This window comes from Calliphora vicina, chromosome 2 (assembly GCF_958450345.1).
Source record: "Calliphora vicina chromosome 2, idCalVici1.1, whole genome shotgun sequence".
Classification (NCBI taxonomy): Eukaryota; Metazoa; Arthropoda; class Insecta; order Diptera; family Calliphoridae; genus Calliphora; species Calliphora vicina.
In genome coordinates, this window is record NC_088781.1 from 59,994,581 (window position 1) to 60,016,899 (window position 22,319).

At 33.5% G+C, this 22,319-nt stretch overlaps 1 protein-coding gene across 7 annotated transcripts in view; it reads right to left on the bottom strand.

Annotated features, from left to right (window-relative positions):
• The window catches only part of Wdr62 (WD repeat domain 62), a 418,865-nt gene that overhangs the window by 14,589 nt on the left and 381,957 nt on the right, over nt 1–22,319 (bottom strand). For 6 of the 7 annotated variants that reach the window (XM_065499583.1, XM_065499582.1, XM_065499579.1 and 3 more), the window contains 5 exons: nt 18,850–18,941; nt 2,826–3,069; nt 2,125–2,754; nt 1,323–2,051; nt 9–1,261 (listed from right to left, as the gene is read on the bottom strand). In XM_065499583.1, coding sequence (XP_065355655.1) covers nt 9–1,261; nt 1,323–2,051; nt 2,125–2,754; nt 2,826–3,069; nt 18,850–18,941 — 2,948 coding nt within the window. The remainder of the gene's footprint in view (nt 1–8; nt 1,262–1,322; nt 2,052–2,124; nt 2,755–2,825; nt 3,070–18,849; nt 18,942–22,319) is intronic. The other variant, XM_065499581.1, reaches the window with a different exon arrangement.

A 22,319-nucleotide genomic window follows, 5' to 3' on the forward strand; every position in this document is an offset into this window, starting at 1 on the left:
ATACTCACGTGGGTGTACTTGGTGATATGTTGTTGTAGAACATTCCATGATCCGAACTAGTCCTCTCTCCATCCGAAATATCCTCGATGTCGCCATCATGATCATTATTGGATATGGTATCGAAACGAAGACCAGGCTTACGTTTATCGGCCACCAGTGTTGCAGAGCTACGATTTGCTCCCGCTACAGTGGCTGTTACGGTGGGTACGGTACCAGTATTATTACTGCCTATAAATTTCAATTCTCGCCTTGTTTCCATACCTGAATCTATTGATGAGTCTTCACTTAAATATGTCTGATTGTACATGATGTCCTTGGAGGAAGCACTATTGTAGTCCGATGTCTGTGTATTACCCAAACCGCTGCCATGCAACCCTGGTCCTATACCGGCTGCCGTCGAAACACTGCCCAAGGGACTCTCCGAGTTGGAACGTATGTCGGTCAGGGTATCGGCATCAATCTGACCTCGTTGAGCCCAGCGATTACGAGGTCTTTGCGCTAAACCAGCCTGGCTGGGTGAAGAGCTCAAATTTGTCATTGACGATGAATTAGCAGAGGAGGGTATATTGAGGCCAGATGGTTCATTATCTGCTGGAGCAGTTGTAGTTGCTCCGGCTTTCCGTTTGGCCCATTGAGGCAATTGACCAACATCTGATAATTTATAACCAGGCGTCAAAGGTACCACATCACCTTGCAAAATACTGGGCGATAAAGAGAATTTGTGAGCATCATCTATATCGGGAGTGGGAGACTCCACTATTATGCCTTCGGGCGCTATCAAAGCAGCTGACAACGGTCTGGGTATGGGAGCATGACCCGAACGTAGCCTCTGCTGTGATAATCGAGCCTGCATAGTAACAATCATATCGTGTGGCACTTGCCAGATGAAAACACAACCATCACCACTTGCCGATATTAAATGACGACAATCGTTGGTGAATTTTAGACCTGTCACCAATTCACTGTGCCCATACATGCGAGCCATACATTCATTGGAATAGTAATCGTAGACGGCCAATGTCTTATCTGTACAAGAAGTGGCCACATAAATGCCACTTGGATCCAGGCTCAACTTTATCAAACTACCCTCATCGGAATGAGAACCCTTAAAGGTTTTGGTATGTTTTGAGTTTTGAGTGCCATACACCCGTATGTTGCGATCTTGACAAGCCGTGAGTATGTGTTTGGCATTCGAGTCAACTTCCATGTCGTAGAGAGTAGTTTTGCCAGATGTATGAGTACCTCGTAAGAAAATATTACCCTGTAAATTAATGTTAAACGGTAAATATAATATTTAACAGTTTTCAGAATGCATCACTCACCTGAAATGTTCTAAACATTATCGATTTGTCAGCACCACACGATATCATTTGGAAATTCAAACCGGCTCCCACAAACTTAATCGATGTTATCGATGACGAGTGATCGTCTAAGGTCTGCAGCAGTCTGTAGTCCTGTGCCACATCAAACACGTGAATCAAACGATCACGACTGGCACTAGCCAACAGTTTACGTTCGATTTTCTCATTTGAATATTCCAAACACAGAACCTCCGATTCGTGAGCCTCTATTGTTGTTATCAATTTTAAATTGTTTAAATTATAAATGCGTATATTACCACTGCGATCACCACTAGCTAAATGCTGTAATTCAGGACTTATCTTTATGCAACGTACACCATTGCGTCCATCATAACTTGAATTGGAAATGGGAGCACTCTTGTCGCTCACAACTTCCAAGTCTTTAATGAAATTCATTTCGTCATCGATATAGACGACTTTGAGTAATTCTTTTGAGTAGATATTTTTACGGTAGATTTCATTGTTGGCACAGCCCTCTAGACCCCAGACGCGTATGGTGTCATCTGAAGAGCAGGTCACAAATGAATCTTCGGGCAGAGTGGGCGACATTTCACGTTCCATATTGTATGGCACAGTTTCAACACCCCATATACAAGTGGAGTGATAGAGAAAGGAATGTGATTTGCCCACACGTTTTATATCTCGCATATCCCAGATGTACAGAGAGTGATCGTTGTAAACACAGGTAACCTATATGGAGGAGAGCGATCATAACGACATTCAAAACAACATAATACAATTAATATTTTAATTCAAGACTCACCTTTGACCTCTGCTCGTCGTATGCCATCGCAATACAATCGGGATATTTAGCATGTGGTGGTACCGCCATTATATGATTGATATGTATACCCTGAGCAACATCAACACCCAAATAATGTGTTCTCGGCAATGTGGTCACATATTCCAATGTGGTGGCATTGAATATGCGTATGATAGCCTCAGCACAGCCCACCAATATGAATTGTCCATTGACGCTTATGCAATTGGCATTCGAGGTACGACACTGCACCCATTTATCCAACGAACGTCGCGAACTAAACTCCACTAGATGACCCTGGCGTGTGATGGCATATGCACTTTCGGCGGTGACCCCTTTGCCACAGGCCACTGCACAAAAATCATTGTCGCGTAAATCTCCCAATATGGCACTACGACCCATCAAAGGTATAGGGTCTTTGTATTTACGTCCTCCCTCCAAATACCAATACTTGACATGACGATTACCCACCGTCACAAAATAACTACCATCTTCGGCGAAACTAATCGCCGACACTTTAGAACTAATTTTATTCGAGGCCATTTTTAAATTGGATTTCCAATCGAATACATTTACGATCATGTCATGTTGTGAGCCCACTGATACCAAATATTTGCCAGTGGGTGAAAAGGCCTAAGAAAAAGAAAAAAATGTTTTATTACTAAACTTGTCATTAAAATAGTCATTTTAATAATCGTACTTACCACGCATGTTACGGCATATTTGTGATCAACAAATTCTGCTATAACATTACCGCCTGTACATTGTTCCAGATTGCCATTGGGTGCTTCTAGTTCCCAAACTTTAATGGCTGGATTTATGCCACATTCGCCCGTGGCCACATAACGTCCGCAGCGTGAAAATGCTACCGATGTGAATGCTTTGCGGGAGGTATTGACCAAATAGGCCTGTGTCTGTCTTTTGGCATTGAATAAAACAATTGTGCACCTAAAAACAATAGAAGGAAAGGTGTAAATATAAATTTAATAAATATTAAATATTTTAAATATAACTTATTTTTTAGAACACGTTTAAAATTTAACTCATATATTACAGCTATTAAATATTCCTTATATCATCTTAAAATTCAATGAAGCTTAATATTACACATTTAAAACTTTGCTCTGAAATTATACTTCCGTTTAGCTCCTCTATATATTTTAACACTTATTCACACATTCGTTAACATTTCCTTTTGCTCTTTGCCATAAAAATATACATACATTTATGTATGTAAATCATATTCAATTTAAATAACCATCACATATAAATAAAACTCCTTAAGTAAACTTATAACAAGGACGAAAACCAAACACGTTTATGACAATGTTGTACCCTACATTGTGCAAGTTTAAAGGAATATCCCACATTCAGGCATGTTAATACTTTTTATTAGAATAAAATACATAACCTACCACTAGGCTGATTCCAATTTATATATTTGGGACATTTGGCACGTATGTACTCTTTGTAGTGCAGAGAGAAGACAAATGGGTACTTTATACATCCCAGGAAATGTAGCGTGAAGACAATTGTCTCTTATGTGTCTCTAAGTAATCTAGAGTAATCTAGTCACATTAAACGTTTGTGATTAATTCGTACCCTACCTTTAGTATTGTAGAGTGTCACAGGAAGGTTTGTTTATAAGCAATCGTTTATTGGACTGTCAGTGATATGTCTTTTTAGCTGACTATTTGAGGTCAATTAGCACCCGTACATGATAAAATAACCAGTTATTTAGCTGATCAAGTAACCAGTTAGGTAACTGGCGATATGTAACCAGTATGTGAATCCAATGCGTTGATTACTTTGGACCAGCTATCAGACAGTCTCATTATAATCAAAAAGGGTCAATTGAGCGCCTTCTTAGGACATGCACGTGGTAAAATAACTAGTCACGTAGCTAGTTATGCAACTAATTTTCACCCTAAATTATTGGTAGAATCACTAGTTCGGGACTGTCTCCTAGAACTGCTGGATTGTAAACTAAAGACAGTGTGTTTAAGCATAATAAAACAAAATAATTACTGTGATTATGATGATTAGATGTAGTAACTTGTTTTTCTGTTAAACCAAGTAAAGGTGAACTGATAAATAAACCAAAAAGACTTAATGCTGCAGTGTAGAGAATTAAACAATTTTGTGCAGTAAAATACCAAACTTTTTTTTCTGATTTCACAGCATTTTTTTCTATTATAAAGATTAAAAAGATATCTGTTATATAGTGTCATATATTAACATAGACTTTTGGTTTGAATTATAAAGTATGTATACGAAATAATTTGTTCACAAATAATATTACCCCATAGGTAGATGATAAAAACAAATTTGGAAAACAATGAATATTGGAAATGAAGAGCAATAGTCTTCTAAAGTACGGCTTCTACTATTCAGCTCAATCAAGCACCAGCAATAATAGTCTGTTATTAATATTTGACTTAGTTACAAAAAATCAGTCCTACACTCGGCTTCTTGCAAACAATCCATTCTCCGATTACAATAACTGCCTGTTTCTCTAAATGCGAACTAAAATTTTCATTCCTATTTTATATTGAAAACAAGTGAAAACAAGCAGTAAGTTCACTATCTAGATTACTTAGCATGCGTAAAATAACTAATCTCGAAAGAATAATACAAAATTATGTCTAAAACCACTTTTATTGGTTGCGAAGCTAATACTAGTGGTGGATCATCTATCCAGATCTTAAATATAAATATAATAACCTATCAAAATGATTACTGGCTTGGTATATTAAGGAATAGTAAAGTGATAATACACTAAGCTTTGTAAAATTTCTTATACCGAAAGTAAAGGGCCTTCCAATAGGGAATTCCGAACATTAACAGTTGAAAGCGGCCATATTTAGCTGTCTTTTATTCATTTTGTTTTGCCAAATCACCATAGACGGATATAGCGTTCAACAACACGTGCAAATGATAAAATTATTTTATCAAAATGAGTGTTATGATCGGGGCACATCATCCATTTTTCACGATGAAGCCCATATCTGAATGAATGGGTAAGTCCACAAACAAAAATTTCTTATTTTGGACGATAGCAATGTTCATAAGATCCGTCCAATGGTTCTCGAAAAAATCACTGTTTGGTGTGGATTATGAGCTGACGGTGTCATCGGTCTATGTTTTTTTGAGAACTAAATTAGCCATGATTACCAACTTATTTTGTCCTGAATTGGATGATATGAACATCAACGATAGGACGGCGCTACATGCCACACAACTGAACTGGCCACCGAGATCGAGCGATTTGACCCTATTAGACTCTTTATTGTGGGTTTTTCTTAAGATGCACGTCAATATGAATAAGACACAAACCAAATCAGCCAACATATCGGTAAAATTCAGCCTGATTTAAGCACCAGTCATGGAAAGATCTTAAAAGATCATGGAAAATTTGACATTGCGTGCCACACAGAAAAACCGCGGCGGACATTTGCATGATATCAATATTCCGTACATAATGGCATCGAAAAGCCATGAAAGAAAGCGCTTTATGAAAGACCCTTTATAATGATAATAAACAGACTACACTTATGATTACAAAGGTACACTAAGTGACAATTGACTCTTCAATAGGTTACTTCTAACTACTTTCTACAGTATATTTCAATAATGTCTAGTTACTTGGCTGCCTCCAATTAACATAATTTTAGTCATACGACTTTACACATCCCAAGTAATCCATCGTTGCTACTTTCCTTTTCCTCCAATTAACATAATTTTAGTCATACGACTTTACACATCCCAAGTAATCCATCGTTGCTACTTTATGTATCCTTTAGTAATAGCCTGTAGTTTGTTTAACCCTCCGTTAGTCGTAATCATTTTCAATCGAGACTAGTAGCAATTTATCAAATTGATTATGTTACGAAATTGTACTTGAATTCAAATATAACGATTTTAACGGCTGAATTTTGACAGTTAAAGAGAAATCTAGAGTGCAGATGGCAGTGTTATAAATAGTGGCAGATGTTGCAGTAGTTAGTGAGTTTATCAGAGACGCTTTTCGAATAAACATCAACTGAGTGCCTTAAAGTGTGCTGTATTTTTAAAGTGAATTCGAGTACATTATAAAGTGTGTCTGTATTTCTGCGAATTTATAAACGTGTATAAAAAACATTGAGTGACTATTTAATTCTGTATATTTTAAATAAATAAAGAGTTGTTACAATTTTAAATCAAAAGTATCCGGTTTATTTAAAGGAAATAAACCAACGTTTTGAAAAGGTTAAAACGTAACAATATCAATAAAAAAGGCGCGTTGGAAAATAATATCTTCAGTTTTTATTTCGAAAATATAAAATATATTAAATTCAAATTATTTAAAAGAGTAATAAAAATAAATTTGCAGTAAAAATATATTTTTATCAAAAAAATAGCCTTAAATTTAGAGTGTTTACAAAAATTTACAATAAACAAAATTTTGTCCGTATCAACCAGATCAGTTGCGACAAACGGAGGTTTAATTATTTGTTATACATTTTACTTATTTAGGAATAATGTAGTTATTTTACCAAGAGTTCGGGGGCAGTCTCGGAGACAGTTATTTATATTCCGTGTAAACACTTTTAAAAATTGAAAATTATATGTTTAGAAAATACACTCACTATATGTGCTTCTATTCACGCTTGTTAGAGCCAATTTTTGCTCATATAACCAAACTTATATGATATTCATACATAGATGGATGGATGGTTGAATAAACGAATGTTATATCTATGATAATACATCATACTCGTCATCAACATCATCATAATCTGAAATGTATTTTTTCCATTTCCATTTCATTATATTTTTTTTTTGGTAACAAACATAGTTCCATATGATAAAAAATTTCCATAAATTGTTAAATCATTTGCATAGAAAATTGTTACAATAAATTGCAGCATTTTGTTTGTATCTTTTTTCGTTTTTGCCCCATTATATAATATTTATTTGCATTTGCATTTCGTTCCCACTAGTTAAAGATGCCAACAAATTAAAGAAAACAAAGAAACCTGTGCTTTTCCTTGATGGCACAATTAAATTAAAGGAAACTATAGTTTTTTTCTTCTAAAAGAAGCGAAAAGTTGCTAAAAGCAAATAAAAGAAATGAAAACTGAAAGTGAATTTAAATAAAACGGAAACATTTTGCTTTTTTACAAATTGCCTGCCATAATTTATTATACTCGTTTGTTCAGTTTCACACGCGTGCAGTCGTAATTCATACTTGAACTCTTGGTAGATGACTGGCTGAGTATCTTTTATATGTTAGTTACTGGTTAAAAGCTAAATGTTTTAATAGTTTTTTTTCTATAGAAAATAAAAAAAAATCACAAACTGACTAAACATACAATATATTATATTAAACAAGGGAAGTAATAAATGTATTAAATATAAACGAGATGAAAATTAAACAAAATAAACATATATTCCAGCATATAAAATATTTATAATGTTAAATCATAGGCCATATAGCCTTATTAAATGTGTTAAAGTAGGCAAATTGATAAATAACCGGACAATCTTTGATGGCACTGTTAAGACAATTTACATCAATATATGTATATAAAATTTTCGTTTTAAACACATATTTACAAAAACAAATTGTATGAGCAGTTTAAATGAATTATCGATACACCCACCTACATATGAACGTATTAAGTGTTAAACCCAACAAGCATCACTCACCAACACATAAGAGAAAGTATCACACTTACACCATCATAACAATCCTTGTTAAATACTTAATGTTACTCTATGCCTCTATTCAGGGATGGATGCAAAAGAGAAATTACAAAATGTACCAACAAAATGTGTACTTTTTCGACCAAAATTAAACAAAACATTATGGTTATATTCTGAAGAATACTACTGAACAGTGGGGCAGAATCCAAATATTCTCATGAAAAATGGACATTTTGGATGTTCGACACCGCGACAGACATTAACACGGTATACTTCCTTAACACGTTGCGCTTTGCTACCCCTATCGTAGTAAAATATAAAAACATGTGAAATGATTTACAGATAATTTTTCACCTAACTGATCGAATAGCTTTTTATTCGGACAAAGTCTGAAGAATCTTGCAATTATAGTTCAAGATATTTAGAAACAAATATTTTCTTTATAGGTAGGTGCTTCTCCCCCTTTTCCTACCAATCCATGCAGTGATAAGAAATTGAGTCGTGTAAAGTTTGAAGACTTTCACAATTATATACACTCTAATAAATTTTCATGTAAATTTCCTACATTAATAGTAGGAAACTTTTCTCCTTCTATAATTAGGGTAAAAATACATGTTGTGTGTAAATTCAAATATTTTTTTTTATAATAAATGATTTTTGTTTTTTTAGAAATAAAATTTTGACAATTTGTATATTAAACGTTTGAATTACTTTACACACTTTATGTGTAAAACTTCAATTTATGCACAATATATGTAATTTTAAATATAAAATGCTTATTCGAAATTAACTATTTACTTTGTATGGGAGCTACCACGCCCACTAATTAAATTCAGACCATTTTCAGGCAAACTATGTAAAATGATAAGAGAGCTATTCGGACAAAGTTTGAAGAATCTCGCATTTATAGTACTCATGACATTTAGAAATAGATATGTATTTACTTTGTATGGCAGGTGACTCATCCCCTGTTCCGATCCTTATCATTTTTGGCCGTGATATGAAATTGATTCATCTAAAGTTTAAACATTCACAATTATAGTAGTCCAGATATTCGGAAATATTCATTTACTTGTATGGGACGTGCCACACCCCCTGTTCGGATCCGTCCCATTTTTTGTTAGACTTCATTCACTGATACGAAATTAGTTCGTATAAAGTTTGAAGGCTGTCACAATTGTAGGTCTGCAAATATTCTATAATAACTATTTACTTTGTATGGAAAGTGATACGCCCATTTGAAATTTCAAAATAAAAAGTAGCCTATTGTTCCTTCCAGATATAGAGAAACCTACAGTAAAAATTTCAAGAGGATCAGTCCAGTGATTTAGGCTCCTATAAGTCACAGACAAACAAATAAATAAACAGACATATATTCATTTTTAAATAATAGATATTAATTCCTGTTGTTCATATAAGGAGCATAGGACCGTAACTAGTTCGTTCCATTCGGATCTGTTGTATGCAATGGCTTTAGTTTCCCTCCAGCTTTTACGAACTCTCCACAATTCTCCACAGGTTGTCGTCTATGCCTGCATCAATGGGGATTAAATTCGATTGCCTGCTTAGTAATATCATTATCATCTTTACGAAGTGTGTGACCTATCCACCTCCAATTGCGTTTACATTTTTCTGTTTGTATTGTAATTTGTTGAGTTGTTTCTCAAAGATGAGGTAAAAACTTCATTGATTCAACATCATAGCTGGCGGCATTCCATGTTTCACATCCATATAGTAGAACTGACTTTACATTGAAATTAAAGAGTTTGAGCTTCGTTCTTTGTGAAATATTGGACGGTTTCCACACGTTAGTCAACATTCCAAAGGCTTGCCTTGCTTTCATTACACCTGCCAAAATATCTGCGCTGCGCTGGAGCAAACGGATTCTATCTCCTCCAGTTGTGTGCCTCCAATGTGAAAAGGGTATTCTCAAACCAGCAGAGAGGGCATGATCGCAACTTGTGTTTCATACCAGCATGAGATTGTGTGAGAAGACAAATATCGTCAGCATAATCAAGGTCTTCAAGTCTATATTGAAGAGCCCACACAATTACATTTCTTAATGTCGTAACTTGTTGCGTAATGACATCTAGCTCAATATTAAAGAAAAGTGGCGAGAGCACACATACCTGGCGGACTCCTTTACCGATGTTTATCAGATAGTTAATTTTTGCATTAGCATACATAGATTTTATGAGAGAGATCAGCTGTTGCGGTACTCCCGTACAGACTAAAGCGTTCCAAAATGTAGATATAATGGTGATCTACATTCAACGGACTACTCGACTCCGTTATTCTCCGTGATTACACCTTCCAAGAGTGAATCTGGTAAATAATTGGAAGACCAAAATCCATCCATGAGCGGTAGCAGTAGTTTTGTGCTTGTCATTAAATCGACAAGCAGCAATTCCGGAGAGATATTGTCCAGGAGATTTGTTGTTATTCAATGCTTTTATAGCTTCACATATTTTGGGGATTAGAGGGACATTTCGTGTTGATATTTCGCTTTACCTCATGTGAATCACAGTCGCACAGTGATTAATCATGTGTGTTGGGGGTTTGCGCTAGCATGTTCCTGTAAATATCGGTCCAAAGCTGCATTTGTTTATCCTTTGATCTTGTTGGCTCCCCATTATCATTTTTTAAGGAGTTTTCATCGAGTACAGGAGTCTTTGTTATTTTACGTGTAGCTCCATACAAATCTCTGCTCCGATTAGTTTTTGCAGCCTTTTGTGCATCTTTGGCAATATTTTCCGCCCATCATCTATTATCGCGTTTTGCGCTTTTCTTGACAGCTCGATCTAGATTAGAGCGTTTCTCCTGACTTGTCATCCTAGCGAGGCTTATTTTGGAAGCGTTAATGTCATTCTTTACTGCTTTTCTTTCTTCCTCCAGCTTCCATGTTTCCTCAGACATCAATTCTTTCCGTCCAACCAAATTACTCCCAGACAATTATATTGAAATATTTGTAATTTCTCATAATTATTCATTAAATTACTTTTTCAACGATATTTAACATTTTTCATTTTCCTTGATCTCTAAAGGGAAAATCTTTCCTTTTGTAAAGAATATTGTACCAAAAATAATTATAATTGTACCAACTGTTCATCATTGCCTCAACTTATTTGCATGTTTGTGTCTTGGACAAGATTTTTTAAACAGTTCTCTTTTTTCTACACTCGTCATCATACTCGTAAAATATTCAAGGATATTTTTATGTTTATTTTGTTCTTCTCTTATGGTTTGCCTACACACATATTTACATTCACTTTGGTCCTTTTAGTTCAGTTGTAGTTTCAACTTTTGCTTCTTCTTGTCCATGTCCGGCCTAGAAAACTTGAACTAAAATCTGTGTATTGCCCTATGATTTATATATGTAAATGTACGTATGTTTGTATATGTAAGTGTGAGTGTGAGTGGAGCCCAGTGGGAAAACTGCAGCAAAGAGGCCTTCCTAAAGGCCTACACAAGGACACCCAGCCGCATAGCAAAATCGGTTCAATTTTAAACGGCGTTTAATTGGGAGCCAAGGCTTTATATACTCGCTTCTGTTAGAGCACTGATAGAAGGCCTTCTTTAGATGGTACATTAGAAGGTCTTCCGTTGAAGGCCTGTAAGGTAACTTTCCACTTAATGCTTCATAGAATGTCTACATAGGAATTTCTATTAAAAGCCCTGAAAATTAAAACTAATCACGTTCGAATAAAGGTTTGTTAGACCTTATTTTGCATTATACTCTGACTGAGAAGTCAGAGTAGAATATCGCATATTGTAGAATGTCTAAACAGGTCTATTAGAAGGCCTGCAAAGTGAAGATCTAGCACTTTCTCCCGCTGGGTTATGTTTCAGTATAAGTGTTAGCATGTGTGTGCAGTAAATATTTAAGTTTTTCTTCTCATTGCCATTTGACTGTTGTTTGGGTTAAAATGCATTTTTCATAAATTTTTTTTCTATTCTTGCATTTTTCAATCCTTTACAACACAGTTTCTTTACATGTCATTTAAATTTTGCTTTAGTTATTGTTGTTGTTGCTATTTAAGCTTTGTATTGTTTTTGTTGCTTTTGTTGAATTTTTCATAACAATCGTAGTTAATTTTGTATATCCTCTGGCTGTTTGTTCTTAGATTGACTGCATCCTTTTTACCAGTTAATTTTAGCAAAAAAAAAATCTATGTTGTTTTTTGTGTCATGCTGAGTGAGAAAAATGAGCACAACTTATGTTAGTCTGTAATTGGGCTGCATCAAAATGCATATTTTTGGTTAAAAAAGAAAATAAATAAATTTTTATAGAACAAGATTTAAATGTGAAAGAATTTCCATAAGGAATTATGGCTCTTATATGGAAAACTATTTATGTTGACTGCTGTAATAAACTAATGACAATAAATAAGGACAAAAAGAGATGAGATGGAAGACGAAACGAAAAAATTTCGACAAAAGAAATGAGTTTTTGAAGCTTTACTTTTCTGAATTCGACTAAGGAGTGTAATCGAAAAAACTTGGTCCTACAATCAAAGGTCTGCCGTCGAACTGATTCCAATGTTATTAAACAGTATCGGGAGAACTTGTCCGTTGATAGAAAACTGGTTCATGTAGAAGGAAACCTCCATATGATGTTTCTAAAGCATTTTCAAAAGAGCTCCCAATAAACACGTTAGGAAAGCAGTCCGGTTAGGTCAGTACTCGGACTATTTTATGAAAAGTTAAAGCCAATGCAGGTTAAAAAACATACAAGGCTGAAAAAGTTCCTGACAGGAACTATGCCAAAAATTTAGTGGCCAAAGACAGAGCACGGAAATAGAAGTCAAATTTTATTAAAAAATATACCTCCTGCATAATGGATGACAGGAAAATTTTTCGGGTCAATATTTTTATGTTGCTGATGCTCGAGGGAATGTTGTAGAAAAGTATAGAACCCAGAAGCAGAAAATTTTCCAAAAAGTTCTTGGCATGGCAAGCAATATGCAGTTGCGGCAAAAAATCCAAACATTTGTTACAAAGGGCTCTATAAATAGCAAAATTTACATCAAGGAATGCTTATAAAAGTGTTTCCATTCATAAGACTTCTTAATGTGTCCACTTATTTTTGGCCTGATTTGGCATTCTGTCACTAGGTAAGCAAGGTTTTGAGTGGCACAAGAACAATAGTGTGGTATTTTTACCAAGAGAGGCAAATCCTCCAAACTGCCTGGTAATAAGTTGTAATTATAATTTCAATCAATTCGAGTCCATATTTCCAATCTTCCTTAATATGTAGTTAATGATAAATCCTGCAATAAAAGGTACCCTGTATATTTCAAGCTACAATTTTCGATATTATAATCCAAATCATTGCCATTAGGGAAGCAGTGGGCGTGTCAGATTTGCTATACTGTCATTAGAAACTTTATCAGTATTATTTTCCATAACATTACAAATGCAAATAAATGAATTTTCATTTCTTTATATTTCTGTACATATTTTTGTGGTCATCTCATGCTCATAATAACAATATTATTTATCATAATAAACTTGCTATTAAAATCTTAATTAAAGTCATCGTAATATTCTACATACATTGTATAAATACTATTATTAAGAAAATGTACACTCCCAAAGCACATAAAACAACTAAAGAACTTTTACAAAAATTAAAACGAATACTATAAGCCCTTCCATATACAAGTATAAACTCAAAACTACATATTACTTGCTGTAAATACCACAATATTATACAAAATTGTTTACTATACACCTGGGTGTAGGGTATTTATAATTAAAAATTTATCAGCAAGCTGGTGAAACATTTGCAGGGACGCATGGAAGAAAGACAAACGTCGCACGAAAAACACAAGTATGGTTTTCACTATAAAAGTGCAGAAAGTGTTTAATGAATGACCTTTAACACACTTTTAATTCATGAAATTGCTTGGAAGATGCCAAAAATACACAAAAACATATACCCAACTATGCACTATGGGAGAAACCACAAAACAATCACAACAACTATTTCGAATAACAAAAAAAATAATAGCTAAAACTAAAACTGTGGTCGTAGGAAAAATGCACTCAAAAATGTTTAGAGAAGAGTATTTAATGGTGAAATACGAGTATAAACAAGAGGAAGGAAAAAAAGAAACAAAAGCAAAGTATTTTTTTTAAACAAACATGAAAATATAATAAGGAAAAAGCAGGAACGTAGCTGGGTATAGGAATTAATGGGTTAAGAAGGAAAATTCGGTTTGAAATTCTCTCATATGCAAGATCTACCTGAGTTCTTTTATTTTCTTTCTAATTCACCCTTTCAGCTGATCCTTAAGATGTATTTTAATCAAAGCCCAATACTTTTTATTTACAGATTTTAGCTCTCTTAATACTTAGTAGGGTATCCAGTCGAATAATGTCCGTTCGTATATCCGAACAATTTCTTATTAGATGAACGAACAAATTATTTATAAAATTCGACAAATATTTAAAGTTACAGGGAGTCTTTCAATCAGATAAGTGTTCCGATTGCTCCTTCTATTGGGTGTATAATAGGGTATTCATTCGACTAATGATCGTTCGATTAATCGAATAATTTCTTACGAATAATTATTCGAACAATTTAAAAATGGCCATTTTCGAATAACGAATAATTCGAACAATTTTATGTAGAATAATCGAATAAAACGAATAAATGTTCATATATATTTGAATTTATTAAATTGCTTAAAATTTTTCATAATTTCAAATAAGTAATAATGACTCACAAAAATTGTATTGTTTCTGAAATTCGACAAATAACAAAAGACTTTCGATCACTGTAGATGAGTGTTCCGATAGCTCCTTCTATAAATATATAAATATTAGGTCTGTTCATTTACTTTCCCAGTAAATACTTGCAACGAGAGAATAAAATCAAAATTTACAAAATTACTCTCTTAAATTCTCAATAATAGTAAAAAGTAAATGAACGCTTTTCCAGTAACAATTGTTTTATACACACAATTTTCTTATTTTATTCCTTTTAAAATGTATAAATACTCACATTTTCTTCAATTTTATTGATAATTCTTTTTTTGAAATTTTTTCACCACAAAAATAAAATTGTAAATAAATAAACAATAATACAAAACATTTGAAATATAAGCTGCTAACTATTACGAGTTCCAAATAGAACTTGTAATAGTTTGCAACGAGAGAACACTCTCTAAAATTTATACGCTCTTGATTTTTTCTCTACTTGCAAGTTTTTTGAGTTAATGAACGCTTTTCCAGTAACAATTGTTACTAACTAGTAACAACTTTTAGTTATTGAACAGAGCTATTACTGGAAGAGGTTACAAATCTAAAAACAAATCTTTGAAAATTTTTAACTTAGAACTTGAACCAATGAAAATAAAAGTTCCGTACCTTTTAAAATATTAGAATAATCGCAATTAATAATCAAAATTTCAACTTAGATTAAAGTGGAGTTGAATGTGATGAAGAATGTGATTTGTGAATTGTGAAACGGTCTTCGAAAGTGATATTGAGGATGAAATTTATAATGATTACATTGAAATAGATGAAGGCCATGATCTTAAAATATATGTATATAAATGATGTTATTAACCGCGTACGTTTTGTTGCAAGAAAAGCATGGAGTTCGTCTTATACATGATTTTTAACATCGTTGAACATCTTTGTCTAACATGGTAATAAACTTTTTGCGTATTTCTAAATGCGTCAATCATGCACTGCCTGACTTCAAATTAGCCACATTCACTGACAATGATATCAAACTTTGGACAGATTCCCTTTATTGTGTAATTCCCCAAGACCACTTTATTAAGCAAAGATTCGGCAACGTTGATAGAGCTTGATGTATAATACAATTTGTTATAAATAATTTGGAAATAGTGAATAATTAATTTACTAAAGAATTAGTTACTCAATTTAAAAACCGCATTAATGAACGACATAACAACGTTCTTAATACGTTTATATTGTATTTGAATTCAGGATCATGTCCAACTAGCTCATATTTTTTAAAGCATAGCTCCAAAACGGAAACTAAAGGGTTTGCTAGTCAATTATTTTGTAGATTGTTCAGGAGTTAATCTGATCAGAATATTTCTGTTGAAAATTTAATGATGGACTTTGTTTTCAAATGTTTTTTAACATTATAAATACTTGAATTCTTAACTTTAACGTTATTTTTTGTTTTTCATTAACAATAAAATATTAAAAAACCGACATCAAAACTTGATTCTTTACTTTTTTTAAAAAAATTAAATTATTCGAATAATTCAATTAATTTTAAACGTGTGATCGAATTATTCGAACAAGTTAAAATCTCTTATTCGAATTATTCGTTTTATTCGAACAAGAGAAAAATCGAATAATTAGAATACCCTAGTGTATAACTTAAAAATTCTGGATTTTTTAAAAAGTTTAGCTTTTATTTTGAAAAATTTATTTAAAGTATTGTTTAGCTACGACCTTTTCCCATCTTTCTCCCAACATATGGATTCCGAGCCCAAAGAACTGCTCATCTTTTGAGGCCAAGAACGAATCAAGCCAATTTTGGATACTCTGTTCCAAAGTGAAGCGTATCCCAGAGAGAGCGTTCTGCATCGATCGAAACAAATTGCAACATGTGGCCGAGCGTTGGCATAACGAAATATTATGGTTTCATGTCTGGCCGGACGAATCAGTTGCGTTCGGTATAGTCTGGCCAGATTTCAGCAGCTCACAATAGCCGTTTGGTCACACCAAATACAGAGCATTACCTTAGCGTAAAATCTTCATACAGAGTCTCTCGGCTTCAATTCGTATGGTACCCAATTTCCCAACAATTTTGGTAATGCCAACTAGTTACTACATACATTACTTTGTAAGGAGTGATCGCTACCCAGCACATTATTTTATTCAGCACTTATTTCTATACAGGTTGGTAATGAACTTTTGTGTTTAGCACAGGTTTCTAGTGTGCCTGACTACTGAACTAAACTTAATATTCGGCCTAATCCAAAATAAACTGAAAATTATTCAAGAAACTACAAATTTCTGATATAATTTTATTATCAAAAAAGATTCGGGTTAATATTGCGAGAATACTGCTCGAAACCAAATTTGTTAACCTAATCCGAACCAGAATATTCGGTTTGCGTCTTGAAGGAGACTAAAGTTGTTAGTCTAGATAATGGCTTATAAATGATTAAAATATGTTCTTATTTGCTACTACGTGACTAGTTTTATGTTCCCTATTATTTGGCCTTTACTGCTCAACTAGAGTATTAAAAGATCAACGTATTTAGGAAACCGGTTTTTGGTTTCGATATATTGAAACTGTTTTTCAATATATGCCATATAAATATCAGTTTTTTATTATTTTTGAGTGCAAACATTGAGTATGTGTTCGTGACATATTTTTACAATTACCCAGCAGTTAAGCAAGTAGTCATTGTAAATAGACACCAATTGTCACTAATGTCTGATCACTTGGCTGACTCCAATTCATATATTTTGGGTCTTTGTAGTGCAGAAAGAAGTCAATTGGTTACTTTATATATTCAGGGTAATCTTGCGTGAAGACAATTGTCACTTAAGTGTCTAAGTAATCTAGAGTATAGTCACTTTAAACTTATTATATATATATATTATTATACTGCACTTTAGAAAGTAGTTATTTTACTACCAGAAGTAATCTATTGGAAATTTTTGGGAGAAAGGTTTGCTTATAAGCTATTGGTTATTCAAATGTTTATGAGATGTATTTTGAACAGACTATTTGAGGCCAATTTGCACCCGAACATGTTGAAATAACAAGTTATGTAGCTGAAGTAACCAGTTACGAATTTGGACCAGCTATCAGACAGTCTCATTGTAATCAAAAAGGGCCAATTGAGCCTGTGCTTAGGATATGCACGTATTAATATAACTAGTCACGTAGCTAGTTATGTAACCCTAAATGATAGGTAAAATCACTAGTTCGGGACAGTCTCCTAGAACTGCTGGGTAATAATCAATTTAAAGGGGAACATTAAACAAATCATATTAATCAAAATAATTGTTTATAATAATAATTAAACTGTTTGCCAACAATCGTTAGATCTACTCCAGATTATTAAAATGCTGATTTTTTGGAGACCACCGAAAACTATCACCCCTATCGGAAATACATGTGAAATGTATGTTCCCATGAAATATCCATTTCCATCGAAGGGAAAATTGCAATCGTGAAATTCCCTGAACTTTTCATTCACAACAGTTGATTTTGTTCGTAACAGCTTTTTATTGTTTACAAAATTTCATCTAAAAATTTCCCATATTGGAGAATTCTTTCATGTGAACAAAGTTGATAACGAAAAATGGGAAAAAGGAACATATTTCATGAGAAATATTGATTCGCGATAGGGGTGTAACTTTCACAGAGCTAGATTTCGAATTATTGTTCGAAGGAAATATTGAACAAATTATACAACCGAATAGGAAAGGGAACTGACACAAAACAGGACCAGTTTTTTGTTCCTCGGAGATAAGTATAAAATACCTATCTCCGAGGTATCACATACTCTGTGACAGATCCAGGAACTGAGACAAATGAACTGGTTCTGCGTTGCATATTTCATTACTGGTCACAGGTCACGGAACTAACCCAAATAAGCTTATTCTCTTTTGGATAACACAATATTGCTCTAAAAATTAAAGTGTATGGATATTTTTATTCATTAATAAATTGTAAACAAAGACATTATTCGATAAATTGCTTACTCGAATTATAAGGAAATAGTTAAAGTAGGCAAAATCATATTTTAATGTGACACATCTTTTCCAACTTAGGTTGAGAGTTTTATTATTTGAGTCCCCCCAATAATTCCCATTGAGCTTTAGGTCATAGGATACTATACCACGTCCCTGACCATTAAACCAAACTACTTTTTCAAGTATTTAAACAAAAGTATTTAAAATACCTAAACAATATACCGGCCGAAAACTAAGCTCACTGGCTTAAAAACGGACATTACAAAGAAAAAAAAGTTTTCTGGGTGGGGTCCTCTTTTGCGTTATTCTACCTTTGTTCTCAAAACTTACCCAGCTGGATAGGCCAACAGGCCACTAATGGGCGAACAATCCAATGCTGCATTGCTGCATACTGTGAGGCCTAAAACTTTTTTAAGTTTTATCTAAAAAGAAATAGAAATAAGAGAGAAAAACACAAACAAATTAGTTAAAAGTGTTGCAAAATACATAAATAGTTTTAGTTTAATTTATTGACTAGTGCAATTAATTTCAAATATTTATATGGAAATATAAAACGGTTAATTGTAAACTTGTTTATTTTCAAATGCAATTTTTGCTTAATGATTTGTTTAAGATTTTTAACGCTTTTTATTAGATTTTAAAGACTTCATATTTACACGATGGATTATATTTAGTAAAGGTTTCTTTTGGTAACATAGAGAGGAAAACTTAATATTTGCAATCGATTTATATTGCTTATTCGGATAACAAATCAAATTCTTGAATCGATTATTCGATTTATAAAATTATATTAGATAACTTCAAAATAATTATATTGACTTATTAAAGTATTATGGGGAACAGCTTTTTTCTTCTTCAACATCGAAAATATACAAAGAAGACAGTCAAGAATTTTAAGAGTAATAACAGGGATCTCAATGTTCCTACAATACTGGATCATGCAAATCCTCTTGCAAGGGAATTCCTATTCTTTGTGACTCACAGACGCCTTAGAAGAATAAAAACCTTGGACTTAGATAATCTTATTGATGAATACTTTTGTTGGATATTGCAGTGGAAATAACAACTTTATTTATATTTTAGGTTAAGTTGTGAATACTTATTATGAATTTCTAAAATAAATATTCAATAAAAAAAAAGATATGCAAAATGCATATTGACAGTTGACTGGAAATAAAAATAATCTTCGATAAAGGGCTTAAACACATTTACAAAAAAAAACTTATTTAAAATATGTACAAGGTGGCGCAAAAGAAAACTTCCGATGTTTTTTGGCTGTAATTAAAAAAAAAATGAAAAACTTTGATTCTTCGTGTGGATTATTCTTATTTGGTCTTTTAATTTTTTTTACATCAAGTAGAGAATATGATGTCATGTAAATGTCCGCCGCCACAGTTGATTGTCATTTGGCCAAAACTTCCGGCGATAGGTCCTCACATTCTTGACGGATATTGTCTTTAAGAGCTGCAAGAGTCTGAGGCTTGTTGACATAAACCCGCGACTTCAAAAAGCCCCACAAAAAGAAGTCTGGAGCTGTCAAATCAGGCGATCTTGCTGGCCAGAGCAAATCGCAAAAACGGGAGATTAGGCGCCCGGGAAATGCATCCTTCAGCATATCGGTTGTGGCACGTGCACTGTGTGCCGTTGCACCGTCCTGTTGGAACCACATGTTTTCCAATCCCAATTCATCAAGTTGCGACAAAAAGAACTCGTTGATCATTGCTCTGTAGCGCTCACCATTCACAGTAACCGTTTGGCCCGCGACGTCTTCGAAGAAAAAAGGTCCGATGACTCGTCCAGCGAAAACAGTACACCATACAGTGACTTTGAACGGGTGTAATGGCTCGTGGGTTACACGCGGATTTTCAGTGCCCCAGAAGAGTAAATTTTGCTTATTTACGTACCCACCAAGATGGAAATGGGCCTCATCACTCATGATTATTTTTGATGAAAAATCATATTCCTCTTGGTGGTGATTAAGGTCAAATAAATAGTCAGCAATATTCCGCGTTCTGGAGCAGTGTAGCGTAACATTGTTTATTAACGTGTATTTCGCATGTGTTTACTACACAAATGTCAAAACAGAACTGACATTAGGGGCCAATCGCAAAATTTATAGTATTTTCTGATAGGAGGATTACTTTTGCGCCACCTTGTATAAATATCTTAAGCTTAAGGGTGCCTGCAATTCGTGTTTGCCATACAAAATTTAAAAATAAAAATGTCTCTATGTCAGTCTCTATAACTTTTAATTTAAAGTGTTAGTTTTACGTTGTCGCTGTTGTTTTTTTTTTTTGTTTATATGACACAATTTGCATATGAAAATATTTAAACTTATTGAACAAATGTTGAGTGCATATTGACTTGTTGTTTTGTGGCTGTTGATTTGTCTGTTTTAGAAATTTTTTTTAGATTTTTTGTTGTTTTTATTGAATTTTATGGAGACAGGGAGACAAATATATAGAAAAACGCTGAAAAATGCGCAAAAACAAGTTGTTAACACGTTTTACTATTCAAAATAAACAAATCTTTAATGTCAATATCGATCGATTCATGTTTTATGCATTACACAATATTTTTATTTTATTTTTTTTTTGTATTTATTTTGCAGTATTTCTTCTAAACACTAGTAAGAGGTAATTGAAAAAAAATTTATTAGAAAAAAATACAGAAACTATAAATTGAAAAAGTTTTTTAATAATGCGAATTGATTTTAAATGAAGAAAATATTTAATAATATGTATCAGAAAATTAAAAAACAAGGACTTAAATATTTTATGGGTTGAGAACTGTTTTAAAACTAATCCTTTGGATAATTCCTAATGATAGGGACTGGTTATATAGAGAGAACCTGTCACTTCAACATGAGTTTGTCGTTAGAGGGTGTCAATTGACAGCATTTAGCTACTATTTGACAGGTCTCAGATGTAATCTTAATGAGCTGATGTTACTGCATTTTGATTTCGGTAATAGTATTTTAGAGTTACCGGTTGTCGAGCTGAAAGTGTATTTTAGGGGTAACGGGAGCTTAGCGGTTACGATACCAACGTTGACTTTTATTTATACTTCTAAACCAGTTATGGGATATCTGTCAAATGTTACCTCGGCGACAGTGTCGTTTATAGCATCAAAATTTTCAACAGACCGACCGGTACGTTGATGCACGGGAGTCTTACTGTCCATATCTGACACAGTTTCTTCAAATTGTTTGACCACATTTCGAATGGTTGACACATTAGGTGCACTTTCTCGACTGAAAATTCTTCGAAGTATACGAGCGGTCTCAGCATAACTTTCAAAATTTTTGTAATAAATTGACATAATGCGTTCCATTTTTTATATTCGGAATAAACATGTGACAACGTTTCGAGAATATTGACAACAGGTTAATGGGACGGTATGATGTCACTTGAGTGACACCTCGGATATTTTCCATGAGAAAGGGAAATTCCTATACGTTGTATCGAGTTAAAGATGAATAAAATAATTCTTAGTGCTGAGTTGAACAGGTTACTTATCATCGTGGTAGTAAATTCATCTATACCAGGTGATTTCATGGTCTAAAGGCAGGTTTAGACCTTTGATTGTCGTCTTCACGGTAGATAACCGGAATAGAAGAATTTGTATCATTTGAGGTAAATACATTCTCCAAATGATTGGCGAATGCCTCGATTTTTTCGGAAGTATTTCTCCATTCTAGAGGCGTATGGGAGATTCATATATAATAGGGCATTGCATATTTCCCACTGCTTTCCAGAGACAATAATCTGTATTCTTAGTATGGTCTAAGTTTTTGAGAT